The 25,490-nt window shown below is 49.4% G+C and overlaps 1 protein-coding gene across 1 annotated transcript in view; it reads right to left on the bottom strand.

Moving 5' to 3' along the window:
- Positions 1 to 10,018: 10,018 nt before the first annotated feature.
- NOL6 (nucleolar protein 6) overlaps positions 10,019 to 25,490 on the bottom strand; it is a 28,596-nt gene continuing 13,124 nt past the window's right edge. Inside the window, exons 21-26 of the mRNA XM_026865844.1 lie at positions 25,016 to 25,113; positions 23,628 to 23,752; positions 23,378 to 23,467; positions 20,108 to 20,305; positions 11,633 to 11,734; positions 10,019 to 10,405 (exon numbers count right to left, since the gene is read on the bottom strand). Coding sequence (XP_026721645.1) covers positions 10,256 to 10,405; positions 11,633 to 11,734; positions 20,108 to 20,305; positions 23,378 to 23,467; positions 23,628 to 23,752; positions 25,016 to 25,113 — 763 coding nt within the window. The 3' untranslated portion in view covers positions 10,019 to 10,255. The remainder of the gene's footprint in view (positions 10,406 to 11,632; positions 11,735 to 20,107; positions 20,306 to 23,377; positions 23,468 to 23,627; positions 23,753 to 25,015; positions 25,114 to 25,490) is intronic.

The raw sequence follows: 25,490 nt of genomic DNA, 5'->3' as shown, positions 1-25,490 counted from the left end.
ACAGGATGGACCTTAAATGCGTAAAGCAATTATTTATTGGCCTACACACACACACACACACACGAAACATAGCTAGGACTTTGTGAGCTTCTTGGTTAGGTGCTACTGTGCTCACCACCTCGAAAAGGTGCCCAAAGAGCCTTTGCTGGCCAAGGACTGTTTGTTGGTCTTCACAGCTCCTAGGGATTCCCCCACTGTCGTACCCTACAAACCCTCAGACTCCCTGCATTTTTTCCTTTAGGATTTGGCACCTTTCCTTGCTGCCACCTTGACCATCCCACCTCCGCAGTCTTACCTTTCCCAGAGTGGCCATTTCCCCAGCACACAGTCAGGGTATAGCAGGGTCACAGCCAGGACTTCAGACTTGGGGAGCTGAGCCCTGGGAGCAGGGGATTGCCCATAGATGAGCTTACAGAGAGATGGGGTGATGGTGAAGAGGAGGGGGGCCTCTCTGTGCCTTTTGCTTGAGCTGTTCCACCTCCTAAGGACAAAAAAAAAAAAAAAAAAAAAAAAAAAAAAAAAAAAAAAAAAAAAAAAAAAAAAAAAAAAAAAAAAAAAAAAAAAACGTCCCTTGAGCCAGAGAGCACATAAGAGCAAGCACAGCTCCACCATGAGTCATCTCTGCTCTAAGACAAGAAGGTAAAGTTGATGCTTCCTACCCCCTGAACGCACAGGACAGTCTCCTATTGCCACTTCATGCCCGGGGAGCATCTCCCTTGGCATTAAGAGACATGTGGCCCTCAGGGACTGCATGAGCCAAAGTTCCAAGAGGAGCCCAAGAGGAGCAATAACCACAGCACAGCCAATATGTGGTCCTCAGCTGCGTCTCTTCTGTGACATTCAGCAGCAACCCTTTGAAGTCCCAGCTTAACAGGGTCAGGGCAAACCTCCCTGCAGAGCCAGGACCCAACCTGTGCATGTAGAGCATAGGCAGCATCTGTCCATCCGCTGGAGACCGCTCCTTGGACACGTTATTGCTGAAATCCCAGGTGGATTAAAGACGAATGCAGAACTTCTCACACTACGGCCATACATTCACTGGTGAGGCGAAACACAAACTGACCCTCAGAGTAACCCATGTCCTTTGTGCTGCTGCAGGGAGAGCAGCATGAGAAGTTTAAACCTGCTCTGCCCTTCCCCATCTCTCCTGCAGTATCCCAGGAGATGTGACAGAGGTGCAGAAGCAATGTTCAGGTGAGAGCTTGTGGGACCCATGAGACTCAGGAGCCCAGCTAGGGCCACCCTGCACCACCCCAGGACCAGATGGTGGGCACCCAGCCACCCTAGAAGGTCGGTGGGAAGGCAGATGCTGCTCTCCAGCTCTCCCAGCTGCTTCCCCTGCCAAGCAGACACACAGGCTCAAAGGCATGACCTGGATGAGCATAGCTTGTGCAGGGGGTTCTCCTCTCAGGGCTTTGCAGACTTTTTTGGGGATAACACAGGTTCAGGCTGTCCTAGCAGGCAGTGCAAGGGCAACCCAAAGCCCAAGGGTTTAGCTGGAGATGGTACACTACAGAAGGCAGCATGGAGGCAGCCTGGGCAAAGCAGAAGGCAGTGCAAGCTCTACACTCCTCTCTGCTACACCTATGCCCAGCACCCCATGCTCCCAGGTTAGGTACTTCTGTTGGCAATGCACAGACTGGATCCATGTCTTCTTGATAATTCAATGTGGGTGATGTCCAAACAGATCTCAGCTCACCTGGTAGCAGCGTGTGACAACACTCCTGCCGTGCACACTGACCTCCTCACAGGAGCTGCTCAAAACCTAGCAATCAGGGACAAGCAGAACAGTTTTCTCCTCTTGGGAGCCCCAGATGGCTGTTGTAGAAGTGAACTCACCTTTGCTGTCTCTGGCAGCGGCCAGTAGAGGCCGTTGAGTGTTTTTCTAGGAGATCAACACCTTCCTAAAGGCTGCAGTGCATGCACTGGCACAGCCAAGGTCTGCCCTAGCTCATGCCAAGACCCGTTTGCCCCAGGGGTACCGGTTCAAGCTGTAAACCCAGCCTGAGCGAGGCCTGCCAGTTCACATGGCCCAGCCAAAATTCCTGAAGAAAAATATTAATAAATAAAGGTTTGCTGGAAGTGCTGGCACGAGACAGGAGGAGGTTGCTGAGCTTTGCACAGAAACCTACCAACAGTGTTGTGGTTTCAGGTGAAACTCAAGACACGCAAGTCCTTCAGCCAAGTTTCACCGCTGGGTTTCAGTGTCACCCTCAGCAGCAGGAACCAGCCACCGCTGCGGGAGGCGGCCCGGGCAGCACCGGGAGAACAGGCTGATGGCTGGGAGCACAGATGGCCCCTCCAGGGCTGGAGGAGTGAGGTTGCTTCAGGAGCCAGAGGGGACCCTGGTCCACCCTGCACCTGGAATAACGGGGTGCCCTGGAAGCCTGCAGGTTCCAGATTTCAGCTCACTCCCCATAACGTGGCAGGGAGGCAGCCCAGTCCTCTGCAGCTTGCACTGGGGACACAGCGGAGCCACATGGAGGTGGCACCTGGCTCGCAAGCCACAGGATGCAGTTGGGACCTGAGCAGGCAGCCCACGCACCCCTCCACCACCAACCGGATCTGCTGTGATGCCCGCTGTACCCTGCAGCACCTCTGTGGCGACCACCCTCTGCGTCCCTGCCAGCAGCACTGCCACCAGGAGCTGCAAGACCAAAGCATCACCCAGCTGCTCCATCTCTCACCCTGCATCCCCAAAACACTGCAACTCGTGGATTCAGGGCTGCTCACTGCTGAGCAGGCTGTTTTCTCCATCTTCCACCACCAAATAAATTTTCCCCCATGCAAAACTGCAGCCAGGCCACCCGCTATGTTCAGGGGCCATCACCTTGCGGGGGAAATCCGTTGCTCAGACAGGGCTTTTTGCCCTCATTTGCAGGAGGGACGGCAGCTTCACAGTGTCCCATTTCCACAGAGCTGTCCCATGCCAGCACCCGGAGGTGAAGGAGAGGCCTCACAGAAGTGTGTTACAGGTTGATAGTTTATCTTGGATTACTCTTGAGCACCAGCAATTCCACACTCCTTGGAAGAAAACGCTCGTGACAGCTTTGAGTGTTATTCTTCAGGCGCAGCAGCAGGCTCGTGGAAATATTTTCATGCTTGGGAACAAGCTATCTGTGAGATGCTCCGCTGCTTTTCCCAGCCTGCAAAGCCCCGAGGCAGCGCCAACTTGTTAGAAGAGGGGGCAAGAGTGGCTGGAGCCATGTCCCTGCTGGCAACTCACCCTGTGGCTTTTGACCCATCTCCTCCCCAAGCCTCACAGTGGCCAGCTGAGACAGGAAGATAAAGGCAGCTGTGTCCCAGCACCACCAGACCATGGCTGTAAGACATTTTTATAGCACTTTTGGCATGCAGGTGGCGAAGAGCACAGCCATGCAGGGAAACTGTGGAGTTCGCCCCCCACCCTGGACCTGGGAATACAGGGGAACAGCTGCTGCACTGGGGCAATGATGCAAGCACAACAGGGAGCACGGGTTTGGAGAAGGCCGATGCTTTTCTCCAGCACAGTGGCAGCATCAGTGTGACAGTCCCACCCTGGGATTGAAGTACGTCACTGAGGCAAGCAGGGAGTGCTGCAGTTTTGGATGCTTTTGTTGAGGGCTGAGATGAGGTCTATGTCCACAGCAGGGAAAAGAGCAGGGGAAGGGGCTGTACAAGCTCATCTCACTGCAAGCCAGCATGAGCGAGAAAAGGAACCATCCTCCTGCCTCAGACAACAGAGACAGGCTTCCCCCAGTTTTGGGATCATTTCACAACCCACAGCTCTGATGTACCACCCCATGCCTGCCTCGGACCCTGCATTACCCCGACGCTCCCTCCTCGGCGGCTGCTCACACCCTCCATGTCTCATCCCGCCTCCCTACAGCCGTTAGTGCTTCAGGGCAGGCAAAGTATCTCATTGCCTCTTTGTGATGGGCTGCAGCAAATTGCTGGCACTACACAAATTGCAGTTCCTGATGGAAAACATCATGGTCACAGGGCAGGAGCTGTGAGTATTACTCACTTGGGAAATTGCTTTCGGCTGTGTCAAAAGGGGCCAGGGGCAGGAGCTGCCAGGGTGGAGACGGGGACCCCTCGCTCTTTGCTACTGGCCAACGATGAAGTGGCACAGGCCACAGGTCCCCCAGCTACCTCTGCCAGGGAGAGGCACGTAGTTCCCCAACACCTTGTCATCCCCCAACAGATATCCAGGTACCCCAAAACAGTGAAGGAAAGATGCAGACATACCTATATAAATACAAGGTATAGGGCAGGTATAAGGCAGAACAATATATTGCCCTGTGTCTATGCAAGGGAGGGACATTTTGAAAGGCATAGGGGAAAGGTCTTGGGATGGGTCTGTCAGGGGAAAAAGGGATGAGGTCCTGGAGCCACAGCCACAGGAGGGCTACCCTTCTGCAACCCCAGGTTGGACTAGGAGGCAGTTTGGGATTCGGTTGCCCATTATTCCACCTGGCTGAGTCTTTAGCAAAGCTAATCCCTGCTGACAAGACCTAACAATGAGAGCTGGCTCAGCCCTGCACTGTAAGGACACCCCTCACCCCAGGCGGTCCTGCTCTGGGAGGTCTGATCCCACTGGATGGAGCAGACATCACCATGTGCCTACTCCATTCTTTCCTCCATTTGGGGGTGCTCCTTGCTCCAGGACAGGCTCTGCTGTTCCCTGGTGTCACTAGGGAGCTGGCTGCCCACCAGCAATACAACACCCCTCACCCTGTAACACCACCGGAGTCTCCAAGCACATGAAGGACATGCTTACCCTGTGGCAATATCTCCAGCCCAGGACCACAGTCCTGCCCTGCATTAACACAAGGCAGGTCAGCATTCAGCAAAACCAAGTTTGGCTACTACGTGTTTTGGCAGGGAAGCCCAGTGAGCTATGAACTTGCATCCCAGTGGAACTGCCGCTGTAGTTTTCCTCCCAAACACTGCGATCCTCAAAGTTTTAATATGCACAGAAACAACAGGTCATTTAGCCAAAAGGGAGAGACTCCAGCCAGTAGATCAACACTGTCCTGGGCTCCCGCCATGACCTTTGTTGGCACCTCCCTCAGCCTTTCCAGGCACATCCAGGACCAACATGAACAGGAACAGTCTGGTCTGTCTGGTACCTTCATCAGCGCAGGAGCCACCAGCACAAGGTGTGAGTGTTTCCACGCCGGCTCACAGCCAACACAAGCCTATGGCACTTTCATTAGTGACTGCAAATGAAGCCCTGAGGAGCAGATCCCCCCTCTCTCGCTCTCTGGTGTGAAGAGGCAGCAAGTTTGCTGAACCTGGATACAATACTCAGCAGAAAAGTGGAGTAATGAGGAGATCCTTGACGCATCCCCAGTTTGTTACTCTGCAAGAGCCCACCACAGCATCCACAGCCATGCAGCACCTCCCCACTGCGCTCATGGCTGATGGTTATTTTTCTCCTATTGGTCTGATAGAAAGACTTCACAGCACTGGAGGCTGCATCTTCGCACTAGTTCATATGGTCTGAGCAACATGCAGTTTCCTCTGCTCCCCCAGCACAGCCCCAGGGTGCCAGTGACCAGCATCATTTTCCCCCACTGCCAACCTGCCCTTTCTTTCCCAACTCCAGTCCCTTTCCAAACCACATTTCTCACATTTTTGAATTTCCCCAGCCAAGCTTTTGATTTTTCCTTCCTTATGGTGCACCCTGCACTTGCAAAATTCCACCCTCACTCCTGAAGCAGCATCACTCTGCCTTCCTGGGAAGACCATGAACATCAAAAGCTGCTGCCTGCCAGAGGGACTTTGCTACAGGCACTTCCTGAAAGCTGCTGCCTTGGCTGGGGAAAGTCACTTCAGGTCCAGAGCCTTTTCCTGATAAAAGAAACCCCAGGTAATAAGTCATCCCCCAGCCAAGCAGCATGGCTGCTGTGGAACAGCAGACTAGGGGAGGATATGTCCTTTCTGCAGAAAAAAAAAAAACAGCCAGCCAGATGTTTTTCCCCAGCCAGCCATGGAAATTTAGCCTAAATGTTTTGAAAAATGACCAGCGATTGTGGGTGCCTGAGCAAAATGCTACCTGTAAGTGCCATTATTTCCAGGGGACACATGCTTCTTGCCTTCAGGGCATCAGCCACAGAGACCCCAAACCACCTCTGAAAAGATCTTGGCAGCCCTAACGAGCAAAGGCTGAACAGTTCAGTGGGCAAGAAAACTTCATCACACTCAACTTGCTCTGATCATCCCGTCATCCCAGCTGTGTTTCATTGACTTGTTTCCCCAGCTTCCTTTCATAAGTCTTAGCTTTGAGTGGCAACTGCATCAAGGGCACCTGTCAAGCAGGGGTCTGCTGGCAGAGGAATGGCTCCATCCATCACCCCTTCTGAGCCAGCACCAGCTGCCTCTCAACAACCACTTTTTCAGAGCACCCTTGCAAAGCACAAGCTGACCCTTTTAGGAGAAAGCTGCGCAAAGGCTGGCTCAGGAGGACACACTAGCTTTTGGAAAGGTCTGCTAGAAAGCAGATACCCCTGAGCCCTGTCTTGGCTGACCCCATCTATCCCCTAAGTGTATCAACTGTGCTCCAGCCCAGCCTTGCATTTGGAAACACCTCCCTGTTTGTGGTCTCCCCCCATGCATGGGACACTTGCTGTAAAGAGCTTCTAAGGATCTTCAAAGGTGGCTTTGCAAAATCAACACAGTAGCAGTGGCAACACGTCAGAGCCCATCGCTATCATCTCAGCTTCAGCTTCCCTCCTTTTCCCCTCATCCCACCTCTTGCAACATGACAAGGCATGGGTTCTCCAGGGCAGCTCTTTGTACACCTCATGTTTATGGACAGGACCACAGCTAAGCAAACACCTGCAAGCGAATGCCCACTCACTGCTCTGAAAGTGGAAATCCAGAAAGGTTGTCAAACAAGCGTGCCCTGAATCAGCCAGGCCCTACCCCAGCTTTCACAATAGGAATTAGTCACAGCGCACCAACAAGAATAGTAAATCAGGCAACTGGAGATAAAGTTGCAATGGAGACCTCGCTTGTCCTCTCTTATGGACACGAGACATCCCTTTCCTTCGGATCCTGCCTTTCCAGACCCCTTAGAGGCACATGCACCCCCTGCTCCTGTGGCAGAGATGCTTTGCATTTTGCTCTAGATATTAAGCAACCATTACTAAGTGAGAGAACACCAACACGTAGTCCCTAAGAGCATCCCCATGCTTCCCAGCTAAATTTCAAGATTGTTTTGTCCACCCAAATTGGCCACAGTGGTCTGATTTAGCAGATGATAAAACATGACCTAGAACATTTGCAATGTCTGACCCTACAAACAAGGGCTCCAGAATGGCTCAGAGGTCCCTTGAAATATTTGGATACAGGGGAGTCCGGGGCATTGAGGAGTTACACTTCCTCTGAAATAGGCAGTAGCCCATGGATCAAGATGAGGAGCATGCGAACACAGCTGGGATAACGTGTTACTTGGGTAACTTTAGTTGACACAAATTTATCCCCTCCAGGTGACATAAACAGGGTTAGCAGTGGTCAGTTTTGCCAATGTTAAGTGAACTTATTTCAAGGCCTTTCAAGGCCTTTGATGAGATACTGGTATCTGTCACCAAAACTGACCTTTACACCAGCAAATATCTGCATCCCAGGCCTGACCTTGGCTCACATCTGGCTGCTGAGCACAGTGGCATTACCCTGTGAAACACTAGCAGGTTGGTACTTGTACAAGGTTTGGTTTACAATCGTGTTTATTTATCATCAGTCAACATCATTTGGCATCGTTCTTCTTACAGAAGGCTAGCCTGGACACTTCCTGGACCTTTGCTGCATGCTCCAAACAGTGGTGTTTTACCCAAGAATGCAGAAGCAGAGAGGGGATCCAATACAGGGTAGCTTGAAGCTACACAGTTTTATCTTTTTAAAGGCAAAAAGTAAAAGGAGTACCATGATATCTGACAGCTTAACAGAAGCAGATAAAAGCAGAGGTGCTGCAGGGCTACCACTGCAGGGTACATCCTTCACGTACCCCATGAGCTACCCCACTGCAGGAGATGGGCTGAGGACAGAACAGAGGGGACTGCAAAAGCAGAGACGCCTCTCTAAGTATTGCCAGGCAGGGAAGAAGCTGGAGAGGGGCTGCATCCTGTGACAGCCCCGGGGAAGGGGAAGCAGGATCTTCCCATCCATCTGGTGCAGTGGCAGGGCTGGAGGAGCTCTGCTCCCCTGCGAGCTAATGCAGGCTTCAGCACACACCTCTGCCCTAAGAAAAAAGCACAGATAGACACAGCAAGAAGAGCACCCCAGCCCTAAACAATTTACTTCCACAACATGCAGCAAGGGGAAGAGAAAGGGCAGGATAGGGCACGGAGGGCACAAGTAACCAGTGCAGTAACTCAAGTGCTGTCCAACAGTTGTGGTGGCAGATTTACAGGATCCCAATGTCAAACTGCACATTCGGAGTGAAGGCAGACAGGCACAAAGAGCAGGAACAATCCGACTACCAAGGAAAATTACAGCCATTGCTGAAGGCAGGTTGGGCAATTCCAACATCTAGAGGATGATAAAACAGAACAAAGTGAGGCTTAAAAACTAATCCCTAATTAACCACTTCTGAAGCCTGTTGAAATCACTGCCTGCATCTTGTTTGCTAATGGACTTGTCAGCAGCTTCTTAGCCTGCAGGGGTCACGGTAGCAACAGAGTGCTACTGCTTTGTTTCATATCTGTTTTGCACGCTAAGTGCTTTTAATGCTTTCCGTTTAGGTATACTCAAAAAGCTCTTGCAAGCAAAGGATCGGCAAATGATTTCACCTACAGCCTCCCTCAGCCACTGACACAGGGAAGAGAGACAAATGTTTCTTGTTATTTTAATATAGCAGATATATACCCAAACCAGGGACACTGCACACATACACCTACCCTGTAGGACACACTGGATCAATAGGCACCAGGTAGACAGCATCAGAGCAGTGCTCCATCTCTGCCACAGCCCACTTTCAAATACTGCAGAGAGAACATTTGAAAAACAAGTTGTGAATCTCCTCCACAAAGCCTCAGACCCACTTCCAACAGCTGGAGAGGTCAGTAGGTCTTAAAGCAACAGATTAATCATCCTATCCAAAATGCTCCTTACCAGGCAACAACTGTCTACAGTTATCAAAACTGTCTGAACACTCACTTGCCTCTCCAAGCTTGATCTAATTTTGGTTTCTGCAATATCTGCTGTCAAGAAGTTTGTTTCCTTTACTCCACACTTGATTCACCCATGCTTTGCTGTTAGAACACATGTGCTATCTCCATCAGAAGAGGGGACAGGGCTAGTGCATTCATTCCCTCTTCTTTCTCCGTCAGGAGTCCCCATGATCATTCCACACGAGAGAAATAATCCAACACCCCTGCTAAGACTAGGGTCACCTAGAGCAGGCTGTCCAGTTGGGTTTTGAGTATCTCCAGGGATGGAGACTCCTCCACCTCCTTGGACAACCTGTGCCAGTGTTTAACCACCCTCATAGTAAAAAAAGTGTTTTAAGTAGAATTTCCTGCATTTCAATTTATGTCTCTCACCCTGTTGTTCTGGTTTACAATCCCACCACTGGGCACCACTGAGAACAGCCTGGTTCCATGTTCTCTATGCCCCCATCAGGTATTTAAACACATTGGTAAGATGCCCTTGAGCCTTCTCTTCTCAAGGCTGAACAAACCCAGCTCTTGCACCCTCTCCTTGTATGACAACAGCTTCAACCCTTTTAATCATCTTCATTGCCCTTCACTGGGCCCACTTCAGTGTCCACGTCTCCGTTACCGGGGAGCCCAGCATTGGACACAGCATGCCAGATGTGTCTCACTAGGCCTTAGTAGAGGGGAATAACCTGGTCATTTCTGAATGGCTCAGTGTTTCTTTAGTTTTGCTAACCACTAGAAATACCATCAGCTGTTACGATCTCTCTTTTGAACAAGGAAACTGCCTTCCCAATGCACACTTCAGCCAGAATTTTCAGTACTTGACATTTTCATGTGAACACAGCTTTGTTTCCTACAAGGAAAAGGAACACTCAAAACCTTTAACCCATCTTTATATTTTCTTCAAAATAAAAAGCGATTGTATTCTTGAAAACAGTGACAGTTCCCATTGCTTTTCTGAACAAGGCATACAAAGATAAATAGAGTAAAACACAGCTTTTCCATTTAAAAAGCCAAAAAGCCTTTCCTAGGACTGATTTACAAAAAGGAACAGTCCCAGAGCGAACAATCTGCTTCAGGATGGGTCCCTCTGACACCTCTCAGTGGCATCAGATAGTCCATTTCTCTGTACGAGCTTCCACACTTTTCACCAGGCCTTCTCCCAAAACCTCGAAGTCCTCCAGAATTGCCTCCACGTTGGGAACACAGACCAGCTCACTGTTCAGAGTTGTCACCATCCTCCCTTTCATGCTGGAGACCTGCAGGACACACATGAATATAGCACAAATGTAAGCATCTGCTCAGAGCTGCTTTGAAACCTCTGCAAGTCTCAAATAAGAGAAGTAGTTTACTCTCTTGCCTTGTCACATCCAAGCCCTGCCACACAATTACACCTAATTTTCTAAGCTTCATTTCTCAACACCATCACTGCTCATTAACAGAGCTAACAAAGTGCAAGAGTGGCCCTTCCAGACCCTTTTGGGGTTTACCCTGGAGTCCAAAGACCACAAGGGAGGGAGAGAAATAATGACCAGGTGCATGGTGGAGTCTGTGAAACTAGAGCAGATGGAGTATGCAAAAAGGACCACACCATAACGCTGAGTAAGAGCTGCCTGGGCTCTGCTCTGCAATTTGGTGGGTGTCAAGACCTCAAGTAGGAAGAGATCCTTTTGTTCCAGATGAACAAAAAGGCTGTTATGTTTAATCAAACCACTGATTTTAATCAAATCAAACTCAGCTCAGATGCAAGCGTCTCCTCCTCCTGTTTCACCACTGAATAACTGGGTTTCACAACTGCAACTAGGCTGAATGGTCAATGCCCCCTGGCCATGAAGAGAGGGGAGATAAATCACCCAGAGACTGACAGCAGAAGAGCCTGGGATGCCAACTCTGAGCCATGAGTCACTGGTTTCTTTGCGTCTTTCCTTCATAGAAAGCAGCATGAATCATTCCAGCGTGCCTCACACCTAGCTTAACCACCCGCTGGAGTTTGCCAACCCACACAGTGTAGCTGGAAAATGTCTCCATATATTGATAGGACTTAGGCACTATGAACTTAGGCTTGCCACCCCACCTTCTTGTGGGTACGGTATTTCTGAGGAAGGTGCCTAAAGCCACGAGAATAGGACAGCCTGCTGCACATACCAAACCTCTTTGGCAAACAAGGCATTGCCCATTTCCCAGGAAGGGACTAAAGAAGAGCACCTGGGACAGAGAGCTCTATTCTGACTCATGATTATGGTGCTGGGACTTGCCAGGGACACACATTCCCTTCTCAGCTATGCTGATGACTGGGGGCACCATGGCCATAGCCCTATCTTGGTTTCACCCTTTCTAAGAAGGGACAGAAGTATGAGCTCCACTTCTCAAAGGGCTTTGGGACTGATGAGAGTTAGACAAAGCAATTACAATGAAAAAAAAAAAAGCCCTCCAAGCTTTCAGGGCACAAAGGTAACATGAAACTGAAAGTAGAGTCAAAAACTCACCTTAAAAGGCTGAGGCTGAAAGCTCAAAGGTTTCCACAAAACTGCAATCACTTCCCCACCATGCTTGTCATAGAAGAACAAGGCAAGATCGCTGAAGGCATCCTGGGTAGAAAACAGAAGTTGTGCCAGACATTCCAGAGACAAAGCCATGATTCAATCTCCTTACACAGGGACACACAGTAGCTCCACGCTAGCCCAACTTCCAGCAGATTCTCAGCACAGAAAGCAACTGGCAGTCCATGGACAGATCCTAGTTGCCTCCTGCTGCCTCTTTTCCCCCAGCCTTGATGGATACAGTGCACTGCCTCCAAGTTCTGCATGCAGACCTCATTGCTGACTACCTCTTGCTGTCCCACAGAGCAGAAATGATTCACCACCTCCCACAGACCTGCAAGAGCACCCAGAAATCAGCATCCAGTTTTAGGACACTAAAACCCTTAGGTGACAACCACTGAGTGTTCCTCACCATAGCCTCCCATCAGCTTGACCTTTTACTACCAAGCTGTCCTATCCCAGCAACCAACAGCCACATCCGAGATTTCACAGTGCATCAGATGGCAAGAGGTTGGCCTTGTCCAGCAGGCAACGCTGCCACAATATATTTCACTACATATGGCAGCAAAGACAAACCACAGCAAAGGACCTTTTGCTGGAGGCCAGCATCTCAAGCTCTGCAATCTGTGCCAACAAGGTATCAAAGCTTCTTCCACCAGGATAAATTCCATGCATTATGTCAGCATGCAGCATCCCAAAAGTAAACGTAACAGCAAAAATTTTAAGTAACACAAAGTCCTGTGAGGTGCAAAGAGACAAAAAGTTCAATGGAGGCACTGCAGGAACCTGCCCTCCTTGCCCCTGTGCTTCAGCAGCTGTGTCAATGAGCAGCTCCTTTGGTGGTGCTGAGCAGCAGAGCTCAAAAAGAGATCTTGCATAAAGAGATGACTAAAGTCCACAGTCTGGTTTCCTCCAAGCCCACGCAAGCTGGATTCCCAGCACTGCAAGGAGACAAGGGGTGAGCATTGCAGCAGAAATAAAGAATGCTGCGTGCAACCAACTTTTTGAACCCTAAAGTCTGGCCCTACAGCTCAGCACCCAACACGCTGGTACCTAGAGATATGCACCCTGAACAAGCCAGCCAAGAAACTGCTCTTTGACACTTGTTCATCTCAGTGGAGATTAACAACAGGCAATGGCACATGTTTACCGGGCCAAGCAAAGAGCCCCCACATGACACATGGCCTCACTGGCTTTAGAGCAACTTACTGCAAGAAATGCAGACCCTCTTCTCCCTTGTCAGCCTTCTCCTCCCTCCCCTTAGTAACCCCAGCTGCAACTCTGCCAGGGTCTTAACAAAGAGAGGTCTCTGCTGCCATCATTGTATAACAAGATTTTCATGGGGATGGGCATGAAAAAAAGATCAACATCAAGGGCAAGCTTGGAAGGGGTCTTATACAGACATACCAGGATTACAGTAAGAGGAAGAAAAAGGTGGACTGGGTTGGTATTACCAGTGATCCCAAGAGATGAGTTGGCATTTTAAGAGTAAAGATCTGATAAGCAGGAAGGGGTGGTGGTGTCTGCAACCTTCAGAGACAGATTTATGAGCTCGGACTTGACCTATCACAAACACAGGGTAACACAATTAGGCCATCAAGCTGGGAAGATCCTAAGAACTGTCAGCTCATCCTACTTCATGGGATCTTCACAGGGAAAAGGCTGGTCAAGGCATTATCTCACCAAACTGGTTAGGAAAACCACTGTCTAAAAATACATTGAGAAAGAGGCAACCTGCCCTAGCATTTCTCTGTTGAGAACGATGGGCTGCACTCAGAGCCCAGCCAATAGAGAAAACTTCTCCTTTTGCCAAAACGCAAACAGCATGAGAGAGGGAAAGCAAGCTCAGGGCACGCTGACTGCCAACGTGCCACTTTCCAAACCAAAGAGGAGCAGAGCATGTGAGAACCTGAAAAAACTCTGCTACTCTACAGGGCAAGGTCTTGAGTGCCATGCAATGCTCCCTACGAGAAAGGTATTTTTTACAGGCATGTCTTGCTGGACAGGAGCCAGGAGCATTTGCAGGAAAGGAGCCCTCCCAGACTCACCTCATTTCCCAATAAAACCACTGTTCAGCCTGTTACCCATCACCTTTTTTCCAGACAGCAGGGAACAGAGGGCAGATATTAAAAGGATGGCATCCAGTTCAAAATCCCCACAAAGGGTAACCTTCTGCATTTGTGTATTAGCCACCACACTTCTGTTTGTGCAGAGGGCTTGGGCAGTAAAGGAAAACAGGATTTTCCCCCCTTTCCACATCCCATGCTCCATGCTTAGTGCCACTGGGCTTGCCTGAGCCTGCAAACACCTTCCTCAAGGGCAAGTTTAAAAGAAAAGGGAGAAAAAGCAGGGAGTGAATTTGAACACCTACTCCTCAAGCTGCTCTTATCTTTGGTTGCAATTCAGCTTTAAAGGCCCAGTAAAAGCCCCTGTGCTCAGGAGGTTCCTTGCCATCAGCAAAACCTACAGCTGGTTTCCATCTCACAGGGGCACAGGGGACCTGCAAGCTCGGGGCTGTGACTCAGATGAGGTTAATACTTGTGAGGAAGGGGTACATGGCACCGGGAAGAAGATTAGCTCAAGGTCTGTAAGGAGACATCTGCACTGTTCAAATGAAAGGATGCAGAACAGTGGTGAGTAAAACAATACCCTGATCTCAAAATGGGATTACTGGATTAAGCAGCTCAGGCTGAAGCACAGATTTTGCAATGATGTAAGCACTCATCACTAGTTAAGCAACTACATTATTGTTGTTTAGGGGTGGGGGTTTTTGACTTAACCATTTTTCCACCCATTTTTTCCATGCTCCTACTTATACCCAGAGATCAGGTCCATTGCAACACAGCTGCTGGAAAAAGAAGAGCTGTTTCACAGGAGGTCTCTGCACCTAAAATGTGCCTAGCAGCTCTCCTTCATGAAGTTCAAGTGGCAAATCCATCAATCAACATTAGTTCAGTGCTTAGAACATTTAAAGTGCTCTCAGCAAGCAACCTACCAGTATAAAAAACCCTATTAAAGCTACTTACTTCCAATACATTACTACATTTGTGGTTAACACTTTAAGGTCCTTGTCATCCTACTGTGACCTGCCCTGATGCTTACAGGTTACGTGACACAGACAGAGCCTTCCCCCATACCCAAACTGAGCAACAAGCACTGTCGAGAAAGCCAGGCTGCAGTTACTTCTCTGTCAGAGAGGTTTTAAAAGACACAAGAAACCTGGCCATTAGGTTTGGGATTCAGCTGATAAAAGCCATTTCAAACTATTAAAATTTTTCCACTTCTGAGTGCCACATCAGAGCCACATGTGCATCCTTGTCCCAAGGGTTTGGGGCAGCAGCAAAGTAGTATGCCAAAGAAAAAAGCCACCCATGTTCTCCTGGCTGTATTAGCAAACATGCTTTGTCCATCAATCCACCAAACCATCAGAGATTCTAAAGTCTTACGTCACTTCCTAGGGGACAAATCCTACAGACGTCTTGGAATGCATTACCAACAGAAGAAATGCAGCCACAAGTACCCTGTCAGCTCACCCATGGAGCACATAAGGCTGATGCCTCGCTAAGCGCACACATGCCCATATGCATACACACACGGGCATCCACCCCCAACCCTAGGCACAATGCTAAGGGTCACACAGCTGCTCTGCAGTTGTAAGAGTGGGTAATTTCCTGCCACCTCTGCCCCTCTGAAGGGGTAGAACCAGACAGGAAGGTTTTCTCCATGCTACATGAGTGCACAGTTTTTTCAGTTTGTCAGTGCCCATCTGGAGCCACCACAGGAGTCAGCCCTGTCAGTCAAAACAGGAAGGGAGTAGTCTGACCTGAAAAGATTTCATCAATTCCAGCTACATCCCATAACCACAGCTTATAAATTGTAAAAGACTAAGAATTTTTAGTATCATTAATTCCTTCCTAACATGCAGTAGCAAGATACACATTCCTACATGATGGGAGGAAGAAATGAAAGGGCTGTAAAGTCTTCGAGATAGGTCTTGTCTGAAGGTGCAAGAAATGTAAAATATGGCTTTAGGGGAAGGATGTTTACACTAAAGCACGAAACATCATCCTGCTCATCCACATAGGAAAGGTCTCCCATCTACAAGATGGGCAGCTCCTCTGTCATGAGCTCTTCCACAGGCCACAGAAAACTAATCTCAGTGAAAGAGAGCACTTCACATCCAGAGACCTAGTGAGACCAAACACCCAGTAAGAAGTGTTAGGTCTTTTAACAGCCATTAGACACGCAGATGGACATGGCACAGACAGCTTCATCTGATTTTCCCCACCATGAGAGAACAGCTCTGGACCTCAGGGAGATGACCAGAACCTCTGGGCTTTGTGAGCTCCTGAATGCATTCAGACAGGCACAGCAAGCATATCAAGTCCTCTGGATCGTCTCCCAAGTCCAGAGGACAGCCAAGCAACCCTGGAACAAAAGCTGTACTGATCAAACCTTCCCACACCATGGGAATACAGCAAATGGCTGGGGGTGGCTCAACAGCCACTACAACACAGACCAGCAGTCACAATGGAGATCCAGTGGGAACCTTGTCTGAGACACTTTAAACTTAATTTAGCCCTGCTGGAGAATCCCTGCCAGGACCCAACCCAGGGTTTGCTTGCTGAGGTACTTAGGACTGTAAGTGGCAGGGATGCTGCTGATGGGCTGAAGCTCCGGGGAAGCCCTCTCTGCATGACGTCTGGTACCTGCTTTCCCTCAAAAGTGTTTGTCTGCAAAGCCTTCTCATCTGGACAGACTCCCAGAACAGGCCTTTTCTATCAGATCTGTCCTGGAATTGAAGAATTTGCTGTCTGAAATCCACAACCAGCCTTTCATCTCTACCCAGAGCCTCCCAGGCACCAGAGCAACTCCATCAGACTAGCTCCTGCAGCACATCTCCATGGAGCAGGAGAAATTAAAGCAGTCAGGACTTAACACCTCCCCTCCTTTCATTTTCTCCTCTGATTAGGCTTCTTGGAGAAGGCATACATCAATCCTTTGGCTCCAGAGCACTCCTGTTTTGCTAACCCCTTTGATCTGAGAAGAACAGGGACCTCTCAGAAGCAAACAGGTTGGACAAGAGAAAAGTGAGTCTCCTGGTTATTGGGCCAAGGACACTGGGGAATATGCTACTTCCTGCCCCTGTCAACTCAATCAGTATTGTCCAGGCATTTAAATTCCTTTTTCACATGGGAAGCTAAGAAAAGGGCAGGTGTTTCTTTTCTGCCCACAGAAGAGAACAAAATCTCACAGTACTGCTGCATGGTAGATGTCTTCCTTTGTTCCTATAAACCCACCATGGCTGCACTGTCAGCCTCAGCTACCACCCTGTTGCTGTTGTGGTTTGTGCTGTTAAGTGAGAGCAAATTACATGAGTCAAAGCCAGTCAGTCCTGCGTCCAAGTGCCTTCTCATCCAAAATATATCCTAAAGATTCACTGCTGTCACCGCACTCTTTTCCAGCACCAACTTCTTGCTGGATTTGGATCACCCCTGGGGCTCCCAGCCTGCAGGATGAAGAGTTGCCACTTCAAGCAGTAAAAGCCAAGGGATGAAAAATACAAGGGTGCTGGAGAGGCTACCAACCAAAGCTAGGCCAAAGCACAAAGCTGATGGAAAGGTCTCGCCTTTAGGCAAGAATATTGGTACATGGAGAAATGAAGACAGCTTGGCATCGCCTGCTTGCTGGTGACCCTGCAGCGAGTGCAAAGTCAGCTTTTGAGGCCTTCCAACATGGATGGACACAGCTAAGTTATCTTATAGGAGGTGCAGCATCACCTCTGTGATGCTTCCAGAAGAAGCACCTGTTTGCCCAGAAAGAGATCAGTGCCTTCAGGTCTGCCTGCTACTGATCTGGAAGCTACAAGAGACAAGTGAACTGGTAGTACAAGATACCTCCAATAGGACGGCCACAAGGGAACACAACCATACCTATCTCAGAGCCTTCAAGAGGAGGAAAAGACCTCCAGAAAGAAATGCCAGAGCACATTTCAGGCTCTCTATCCCATAGATCACTCTTCAGAGAAAGCTGTGACCAGTTCCTACTCCCTCTTGCGCATTCTCAGGTCAAAGAGCAGGAAACACCAAGTGATCCCAACACTGCTTTCAATGAGGCAACATGATCTCTGTTCATATCCATTCTTCTTCGTTCAGATGTTATGACCACCTGTAACCTGTAACCCAGCCAAACCCTATTCTGAGTCTGTGTCTCTCTGTATTAGAGGAAACAGGCAGTAGAAATTTAGACAGCTTGTAAGTCACTATTGACTGGACCAATTAAGTCATAATTGCTTAAAGGATAATGAAAACTGCTTTCCAGGAAAGTCTCCCCTGCACCTTTCACTTCTAGAGCCATTTGCTGACAAGTTGACTAGAAGCACAAAAACTATAAAGTGCAACACACCCTGCAAGTTTCCTGACTGACTGCCTCAATACACAGCCAGAGTTGCTGCAAGCAGTTAAGAGGCTCCCCAAGGAGCCAGCTCTCCTGATAGGCTCATCCAGCGGTCTCCAGTTCTTTGAGCAAGAAATCAGCTTCCTGCCAGGTCTCCATGAGGATTGCCTAGCCCTGACCCCTTCAGAGACACACAGGCTCTGGCCCCATGCATACAGACACCTCCAGCGCCTTGGCAGCAGCTGTAAAACACCCTGTTCAGCTTTAACCCACACTTCCAGCATGGGGTGGGAAAGAATTTCAGGCTTAAGAAACACCACTTCCTACCCATATCTATGCCTGCTGGTCGAGGTTTCATGGCAGCAGGTCAAATCCTCACCATTTAGGGAATAAAAAGAGAGGGGCTGGTCTGGATACTCATCCTTAGATGGAAAGACACAAAGAAAGAGAATGAAATAGAAAACATCTCCCAATCACTATGCTTCCTGCTCCCTTTTAAAAGTCTTGTGAAGGGTGCTTCTCTCCTTCCTTCTTGCATATCCTGGACCTCAAGAAATCCCCCAGTGCTCTCTACAATATGTCTGCAGGACCTCCAGCTTCTCAACCACTTTCCTTCTCAAAGACACGAGAGCACTGGGTACCTCCTCTCCCCCATGTCCTTCCAGCTAAAGCAGCAGCACTACTTGCAGAGACGTTGTGGACAATTTTAAGGTCTTCCTCAATTTAAAGAGGACTTGTGTGCATCCCTGTGTCTCACTTCCTCACCCCCCAAGACTGTCGCAGCCTGCTGTGGGTAACAGGACTGAGCTTGCACCTTGCTAGACCTAGCAGCTCTACTGAAGCCACAGCAGTTTCCCATGGGCAGAGGTCATCACAGAGCGCAGCTGGCAGGCAGCTTGCATGTTTTCTTCGCCCACCTCCTAAGCTGCCTGCACTAAAGTGAAAGGGAAGCTTGAACTGAAAGGGCCCAGCGTCTTCCAGTCTGAACTGGAGTTTCAATTCAGGTACATCTTTCACAATACTGGCCAAACACTGGGACAGGGAGGTGGGAAACCTCCATGCCTGGACAGTCAGCATTCATGAGGACTGGGTTTTGCACAGGCTGCTCTAATGTCAAAGCTGGCTCTGCCCTGACAGGGGAACAGGATTGGAGATCTTCACCAAAGTCAACCTACAATTCCTGCAGCAGCTCTGATACTGCTCACAGGACTTCAGTGGGTAAGGGATGATGGTACTTGAAAGTCAAGACAGGTTTGAAAAAAGAACATCTCAGCCCCACCTCTCTGCACACTAACATTTAACTCAGATATCACACATGAAGCTAGGAAGGGTCAAAGAGGCAGAGGCTGTACAACTGCAAAGCACTGGCTATCCAGACCCAGTGTGGATCACTGCTGGCACCCAGCATCCTGCACAACTCCCCAACTTGCTGAGTCTTTGGCATGGCCACACCGTGGAAGAGAACAGGGCTGATAACTTTGGATACTGATGTTCTCCATATATCTACATTACCAGCTTCCTCTGCAATTATGCATGTAACCAGACACACGGGAACCATCCTGTGACCAATATACAACCTCTATGGCTCACACAGCCACTGGCCTAACAGCAGGAGCACTACTGGTACCATAGATTCCTATATACCCCCCCAAGAAAACAGGGGTTCATCATGCACCCCAACTGATGCAAGAAGCCATGAAAAGTCAATTAACTGACTAGAGACAAATGACTTAAATATACTTCTGCCCTGATATACAATCTCCTTCAGCAAAAGCCCCAGGTGCTTTGTATCTGAGGTCATTCTCACATCAGCAGCATTCCCATTTCCATGAAATGGGTGGTGCATTTACCAGGTCTTCTGCTGAAGAAGCGATTTCAAAGGTACACAAAGAGCAACAATCCCACGCAAAATACATAAAGATGTCACCCAAGTAGGTCCTGCAGTAGCAGGCAACCTAAATGCCAGAAGGTCATTTAGGCTTCCTTATGCAGGCCCCCAGTGCCTCCCCAATGGGCTGTGCTTACTCTCAGCTCCTGGAGGTAGCACTGTACAGGGTCATAATCCACCACAGGAAAGAGGATCTTCACTGAAGTGCTGTTCTTCAGCACACCCCGGGAAAATGACTTTTGCGGCCGGTCCACACTCTCCAGATGACGAGGAATCTGAGTTGGATTCAGGTGGATTAGGACATCATAGAATTCCAAAGGAGGGCGGAAGACCATCTGCAGAGAGAAAAGACCAGTGCTACTCAGTATATGACACAGGCTAGCTGAACAGATGAGAGAGATTTCCCAAGTCCTTGCTTGCATTCTTATTCCCTTCTACTTAGAAAGCCAAAATGTTTGTGAGATTAATGTCGGAAGTTTTCCAAAACATCCATATGAAAAACACGGCTGTGGTGGAGCCATGGGAAGCTCTAGCCCTTCCTGGCCATCTCATTCCCTCTGGGCTGAGACATGTCCCCATTCCAGCATGAACTCTCCTCATGTCAGAAGGGTGTGACCCTCACTCCCCTACACCTCATGCAAGTGCTGTAACAAGGACTCTGTGAAGGAAACAAGCTGGTTCCCCCATGGTGATCTGGTGAATAGGCTAAATGTTCTTTGGACCTTCAAAGTGCACCAGCAAGGACACGCTTAATTGCCACAGTCCAACTGTACAGCAAACTCAACACTTAAAGAAGGGAGCTGCTCCCTCCCTACCCATATCAGATGTCTAGCCAGAAGCACTACACTCTCTACCCTATTGGTTTCCCTGTTCAGCAGAAAAATCTAACCGCTGTCCCCAGGACTCAAGGATGGTCCCTGGAGAAGAGCCTTCCACAGGGCAAAGGTGGTCCTCCCCAGCCCTGACCACAGACCCCAGGAAGCCCACCTGAGTGCACAATAGTGGGGTGGGCAGTGACAGAATCATCTAGGTTGGAAAAGACCTTCAAGATTATCCAGTCCAACCATTAACCTCACACTGACAGTTCCCAACTACACCAGATCCCTCAGCACTGGGCTCTTAAGCCCCTCCAGGGATGGGGACTCCACCACTGCCCTGGGCAGCCCATTCCAACACCCAACAACCCCTTCTGTAAAGAAATGCTTCCTAATACCCAGTCTAAACCTTCCCTGGTGCAACTTGAGGCCATTACCTCTTGTCCTTCCTATCACTTGTTACTTCGTTAGAGACTCATCCCCAGCTCTTGGCACCCTCCTTTCAGGGAGCTGTAGAGGGCGATGAGGTCTCCCCTCAGCCTCCTCTTCTCCAGACTAAACCCTCAGGTTCCCTCAGCCACTCCTCATAAGACATGGGCTCCAGACCCTGCACTAGCTCTGTTGCCCTTCCTTGGACACACTCAAGTCATTCAATGGCCTTTTTGTAGTGAGGGGCCCAAAATGGACCCAGTCGAGAGACAGAGAGATGGTTGAGTTGAGACAGGTAACTGCACCACATGCGGCAGGGTCCCAGAACAAAGAGGGCAGTCAAGAAGCTAACAAAAGATGAATGACACCCAGGGGACACAAGGAGCTGTGTAGTAACAGGACTGTCCCGTCTGTCTGACAGGAGTTGCCCCAGAGGGCAGCAGCATCTTCCATCAAGAAGACAGAGGGTGAGAGCAAGCCCTATTAATGGAGGGGAGCAATCCACACACATAAATATTTAGACAGGCAGGATTTGGCACTGTGGATGCAGCTGTATTAAAATGGAAAAAGTTAAAATAATGTGTATGTTTTCATGAAATAAATGATGCAGAGACATGAACAGAGTCATGGGACACTGCCCATCTTGGCACTGGCAGAAAACCCACTGCTCAGAGCTGGTTTATAGCCAGGCTGGGGAGAACACACATGAAGAACAGCGACCAGCACTGAGTTCTAGCTCTGGTCTACACAGACCCTCTTTCCCACCCAGACGACCAAGTCCGTGGCTTATTGTAGCCTCCCTGGGAGCAAAGAAGAGCTCACAAATCCATGTCTGAATCTGCGTGAGAATGGACATATCCACCAGTGACCCAAATGCAAAGACAAAAAAAAACTCGAAGCACACTCTTAGATACACTGGAAGAGAAGGCAACTCCAAGTTGCACTGGAAAGGCTTTTCTCTCCTCACCACCCAAAACTTTGCTTACAAGTAGATTAGCAGCCCTAGAAACAACATCACATGTTTATCCCTAACAAACATGACAGGCCTGGGAGGATACTGGTATGGACCAGAGGGATACCCTGGGGAAGGGAAACGATCTCACTACAGCAGCCAAGAGGAGGGGAGAGGGAAGGAGGACCAAGGAGGCTGAGTCAAGGTGTTCGGAGGATGTTATGGACAGGCAATGGCTCATTTCAGGAGCTAGCCACCCCCAGCTCACACTGCACGTCTTGAATTTCAGTCTTGGGTCCACACAGTGACTGCAGCCCACCAGGCACGTCTCACACGTACACAGCATCTCATCCCTTCACAGCCCTGTAACACACACTGCTACCACCTCCAGTAGACCTCACCCCTGTAACACTTCCAGCACAAAATGCAGCAGAACTGAAAGCAATGTCAATAAATCCTTTTTATATTGCCTAGGCAGGAAAAAAACCCACTGTATGTGGTGGAGTGTGTGTTTCTAATGTCAATCTGTCATACGTAACCACTGTTTGGCTTTCTGCTCCTCTCAGCTTGAACTGCCTAGGTCACTACTTGGTACATCAACAAGTTCCCCTCCAAAAAACACTATCTCCCTTGAATGGGCAAAAAAAAAGCACCTACATCTCCCAGGTCTATTTCAGTAATGGATGTTTTAACTTAAAAAATAAAATCACTAAAGTGAAGAGGGTTAAACTATATACAGCCTTGTTTCTCCACTCAAACCAAAATAACATCTTCCTAAAGTGCCTTTTGGCATCCTACCAAAACCTCCGCCACCCTAGGCTTGGTAAGACTGGAGCACACAAGCCAGATTTGCACACCACCAAGACAGTCTCCCAGAGGAGCCATTTGTTCCAGCCACAGACACATGACTGATTCAGCACAGGAACACTGTGGGTTTGCTCACATCCCAGGGAAACTAGAATACAAAATAAATTTGTCCTAGTCAGTGATATTTCACCCCAAGTTGCTATGCAGAGCTACGTTCCCCCCGAAACAGGGTAGCACAGTGGGGCACTAGCCTCCACGCTCCTATCCTCGCTGCTCTTTTATCCCAGGGCAACCACACATGGCCACAGCCTGAATCCTTCTAACACATCCCAGTGATCATCACTGAAGACCAGTATGCTTTGCCAGAGCTTGAAAACACCTGCGCTGGCACCCCAGGGTCTTACCTTCACATCCTGGCTGTTAAATGGGTCCATGAGCTGCTCCTCCACAGCACGGAGAGACTCTGAGGCCAGCACGAGAAGGCGCTGGAGGATCTGGGGAGGGAAGAAAGCCAGATGGTAAAACTCAGCAGTCCTGCATGTAGCAGGGACCTCGCTCATGCATGGGGCTGTTGGAGCTGGCCCCAGCACTGGAACCAGGAAACTGCCCCAACCTGGCAGCCACCACAGGACAAGGACAGAGGACGCAGCTCACCTGCGCTGAGGGTTGTTCCTGGGTCCACATGGAGCTCCACTGGTCTTTTGGGGTGGCGATGAACATGACAGGGAGGCGAGAGCGAGCAGCCACAAACCTGTTCTTGATCTCTGTGCAGTCAGCATCTGGAGAAGGCAGGCAAGATGGATGAGATCCACATCCACAGCTCTCCAGCCTCCTTGCCCATGTATTGCAGCCCAGAAAAGGGTAGTACAACATGCTTTATCCTCTCCCACCCTCTGACCCCTCAGTCTATGTGCAACTATAGCTCCATCGCCTTGGACTTGCTCTGCTCTCACACTTCCCTCGGCATCCACCCGCAGGAAGTTTTGTAGACAGGCTGCAGGGCTAGATGGACCTTTGCTGTAAACCCACCCAGATGGGCCCAGACATGGCAGACACTGAGACTGACACAGGCTGGGAACTCACATTATAACCTGATGATAGAGTTTGTACCCAAAGAGTTTTCTATTTCTGCCCCCCACCCCCACCCCCAAAGTGGGTAAAAAAAAAAAAAAAATAGGTCTTTGGCCAAAACCAATTCCCACTGAATTCATTTAAAAAAGCTGCAGGGTAGAAAAATATCAGTTTCCAAAACCCAATTCTCTCCCAAGCAGTTTTACCTCATTTTATAAATCAGCTTTAAAAGCTGGGTGTAGGTATCTGCCCCTCCCCACAACCACATAGAGACAATCCCGTGGTCTCTTCTGGCTCCTTGGGAAAGATGGCACATATCCAAAAGACAATCAACAGATAAAATACAAAGAGGGTAGGACTGCATGTCCTCTTGGATGCACCAAACTCCTTTAGGAACCAGAGACCTCTACCAGGAAATTCTTAAGGCTCAGGAAGCATCAAAACCTGGAGGACTGCAGGCCTTTTCTCTTGCAGATTTTGATTCAGGGACTAGCAGATCATCTCCATGATCTCAGTAGTACAGTGGGGTTCTCAAAGCAGCAGGAGGCTTTGAAGCCTGCCATTCAAGAGCCCAGCTGCTCTCCCAACATAACCAAAGGTTTGGACTCCAAGAGCCAGAGCAAAACCTCAAGCAAAAACACCAGCTGCAAAGGAGCAGAGGGCTTCAAAGACACCACCACATCCAACACCACCCAAGCTCATAACAGATTTCAGCGAGACCAAAAGCAGCAGAGCATCACCAGCAAAATCCATCCTTCAGGCAGGGGGAGGGGAAAGAAAACACCATGCCACAACCAAACCAATCCTGAAGCCAAGTTAGGCACAGCAGGGCAGCAATAAGAGTGGAAAATCTCCTTGCCCCTGGAAGAAGCTGTGACACCTCCATGTATTCAAGATCTCTGGAGCCAGGCACTGACCCAGGAGAGCTCAAGACCCTCATGCCATGGCTCTCCTGCATGCTGCCTGCTCACCTGTGAGGCCAGCATTCAGGTTGACAATCAGAGGGTTGTTTTTCCAGTCAAAGGTTGCCAGCAAGTCAAGGAGGCGCAGGAACCCCACTTGGGGAGAGCTGCAGGCAAGACAAAACAGTTCAACACTGGCATTTGATCCCCTGGCAGCAAGAGAGGCTGTGCTTTGGGGCGACTTACTGATGCCAGCTCACACACAGACCAAGGGATGTTTGTAGTGGGAAAGGGAAGTACAGGACAAGAGTGAGGAACTTCCCCTTCTCTGAATTCCCAGGGAAAATCCTTCCCTCTTGTTCCTCCCTCCCCAAGTGAAAAAAACAGCAAAAAATGAAACACTGCCCCATCCCCTGATGCCCACCCCACCCAGACTCCTGGGGTTGGAGCAAAGGGGAGGTGGAGAGAGAGATGCTTCCATCTCTTCAGCAGCTCTGAACGCCAGCCGAGTTGCCACTGGGCCTCTTCCCCTGCAACACAACAC

The sequence above is a fragment of the Athene cunicularia genome (genome assembly GCF_003259725.1).
Source record: "Athene cunicularia isolate RWA chromosome Z unlocalized genomic scaffold, athCun1 chrZ_part1, whole genome shotgun sequence".
NCBI classification, from domain to species: Eukaryota; Metazoa; Chordata; class Aves; order Strigiformes; family Strigidae; genus Athene; species Athene cunicularia.
This window is presented reverse-complemented; position numbering and strand designations above follow the sequence as displayed.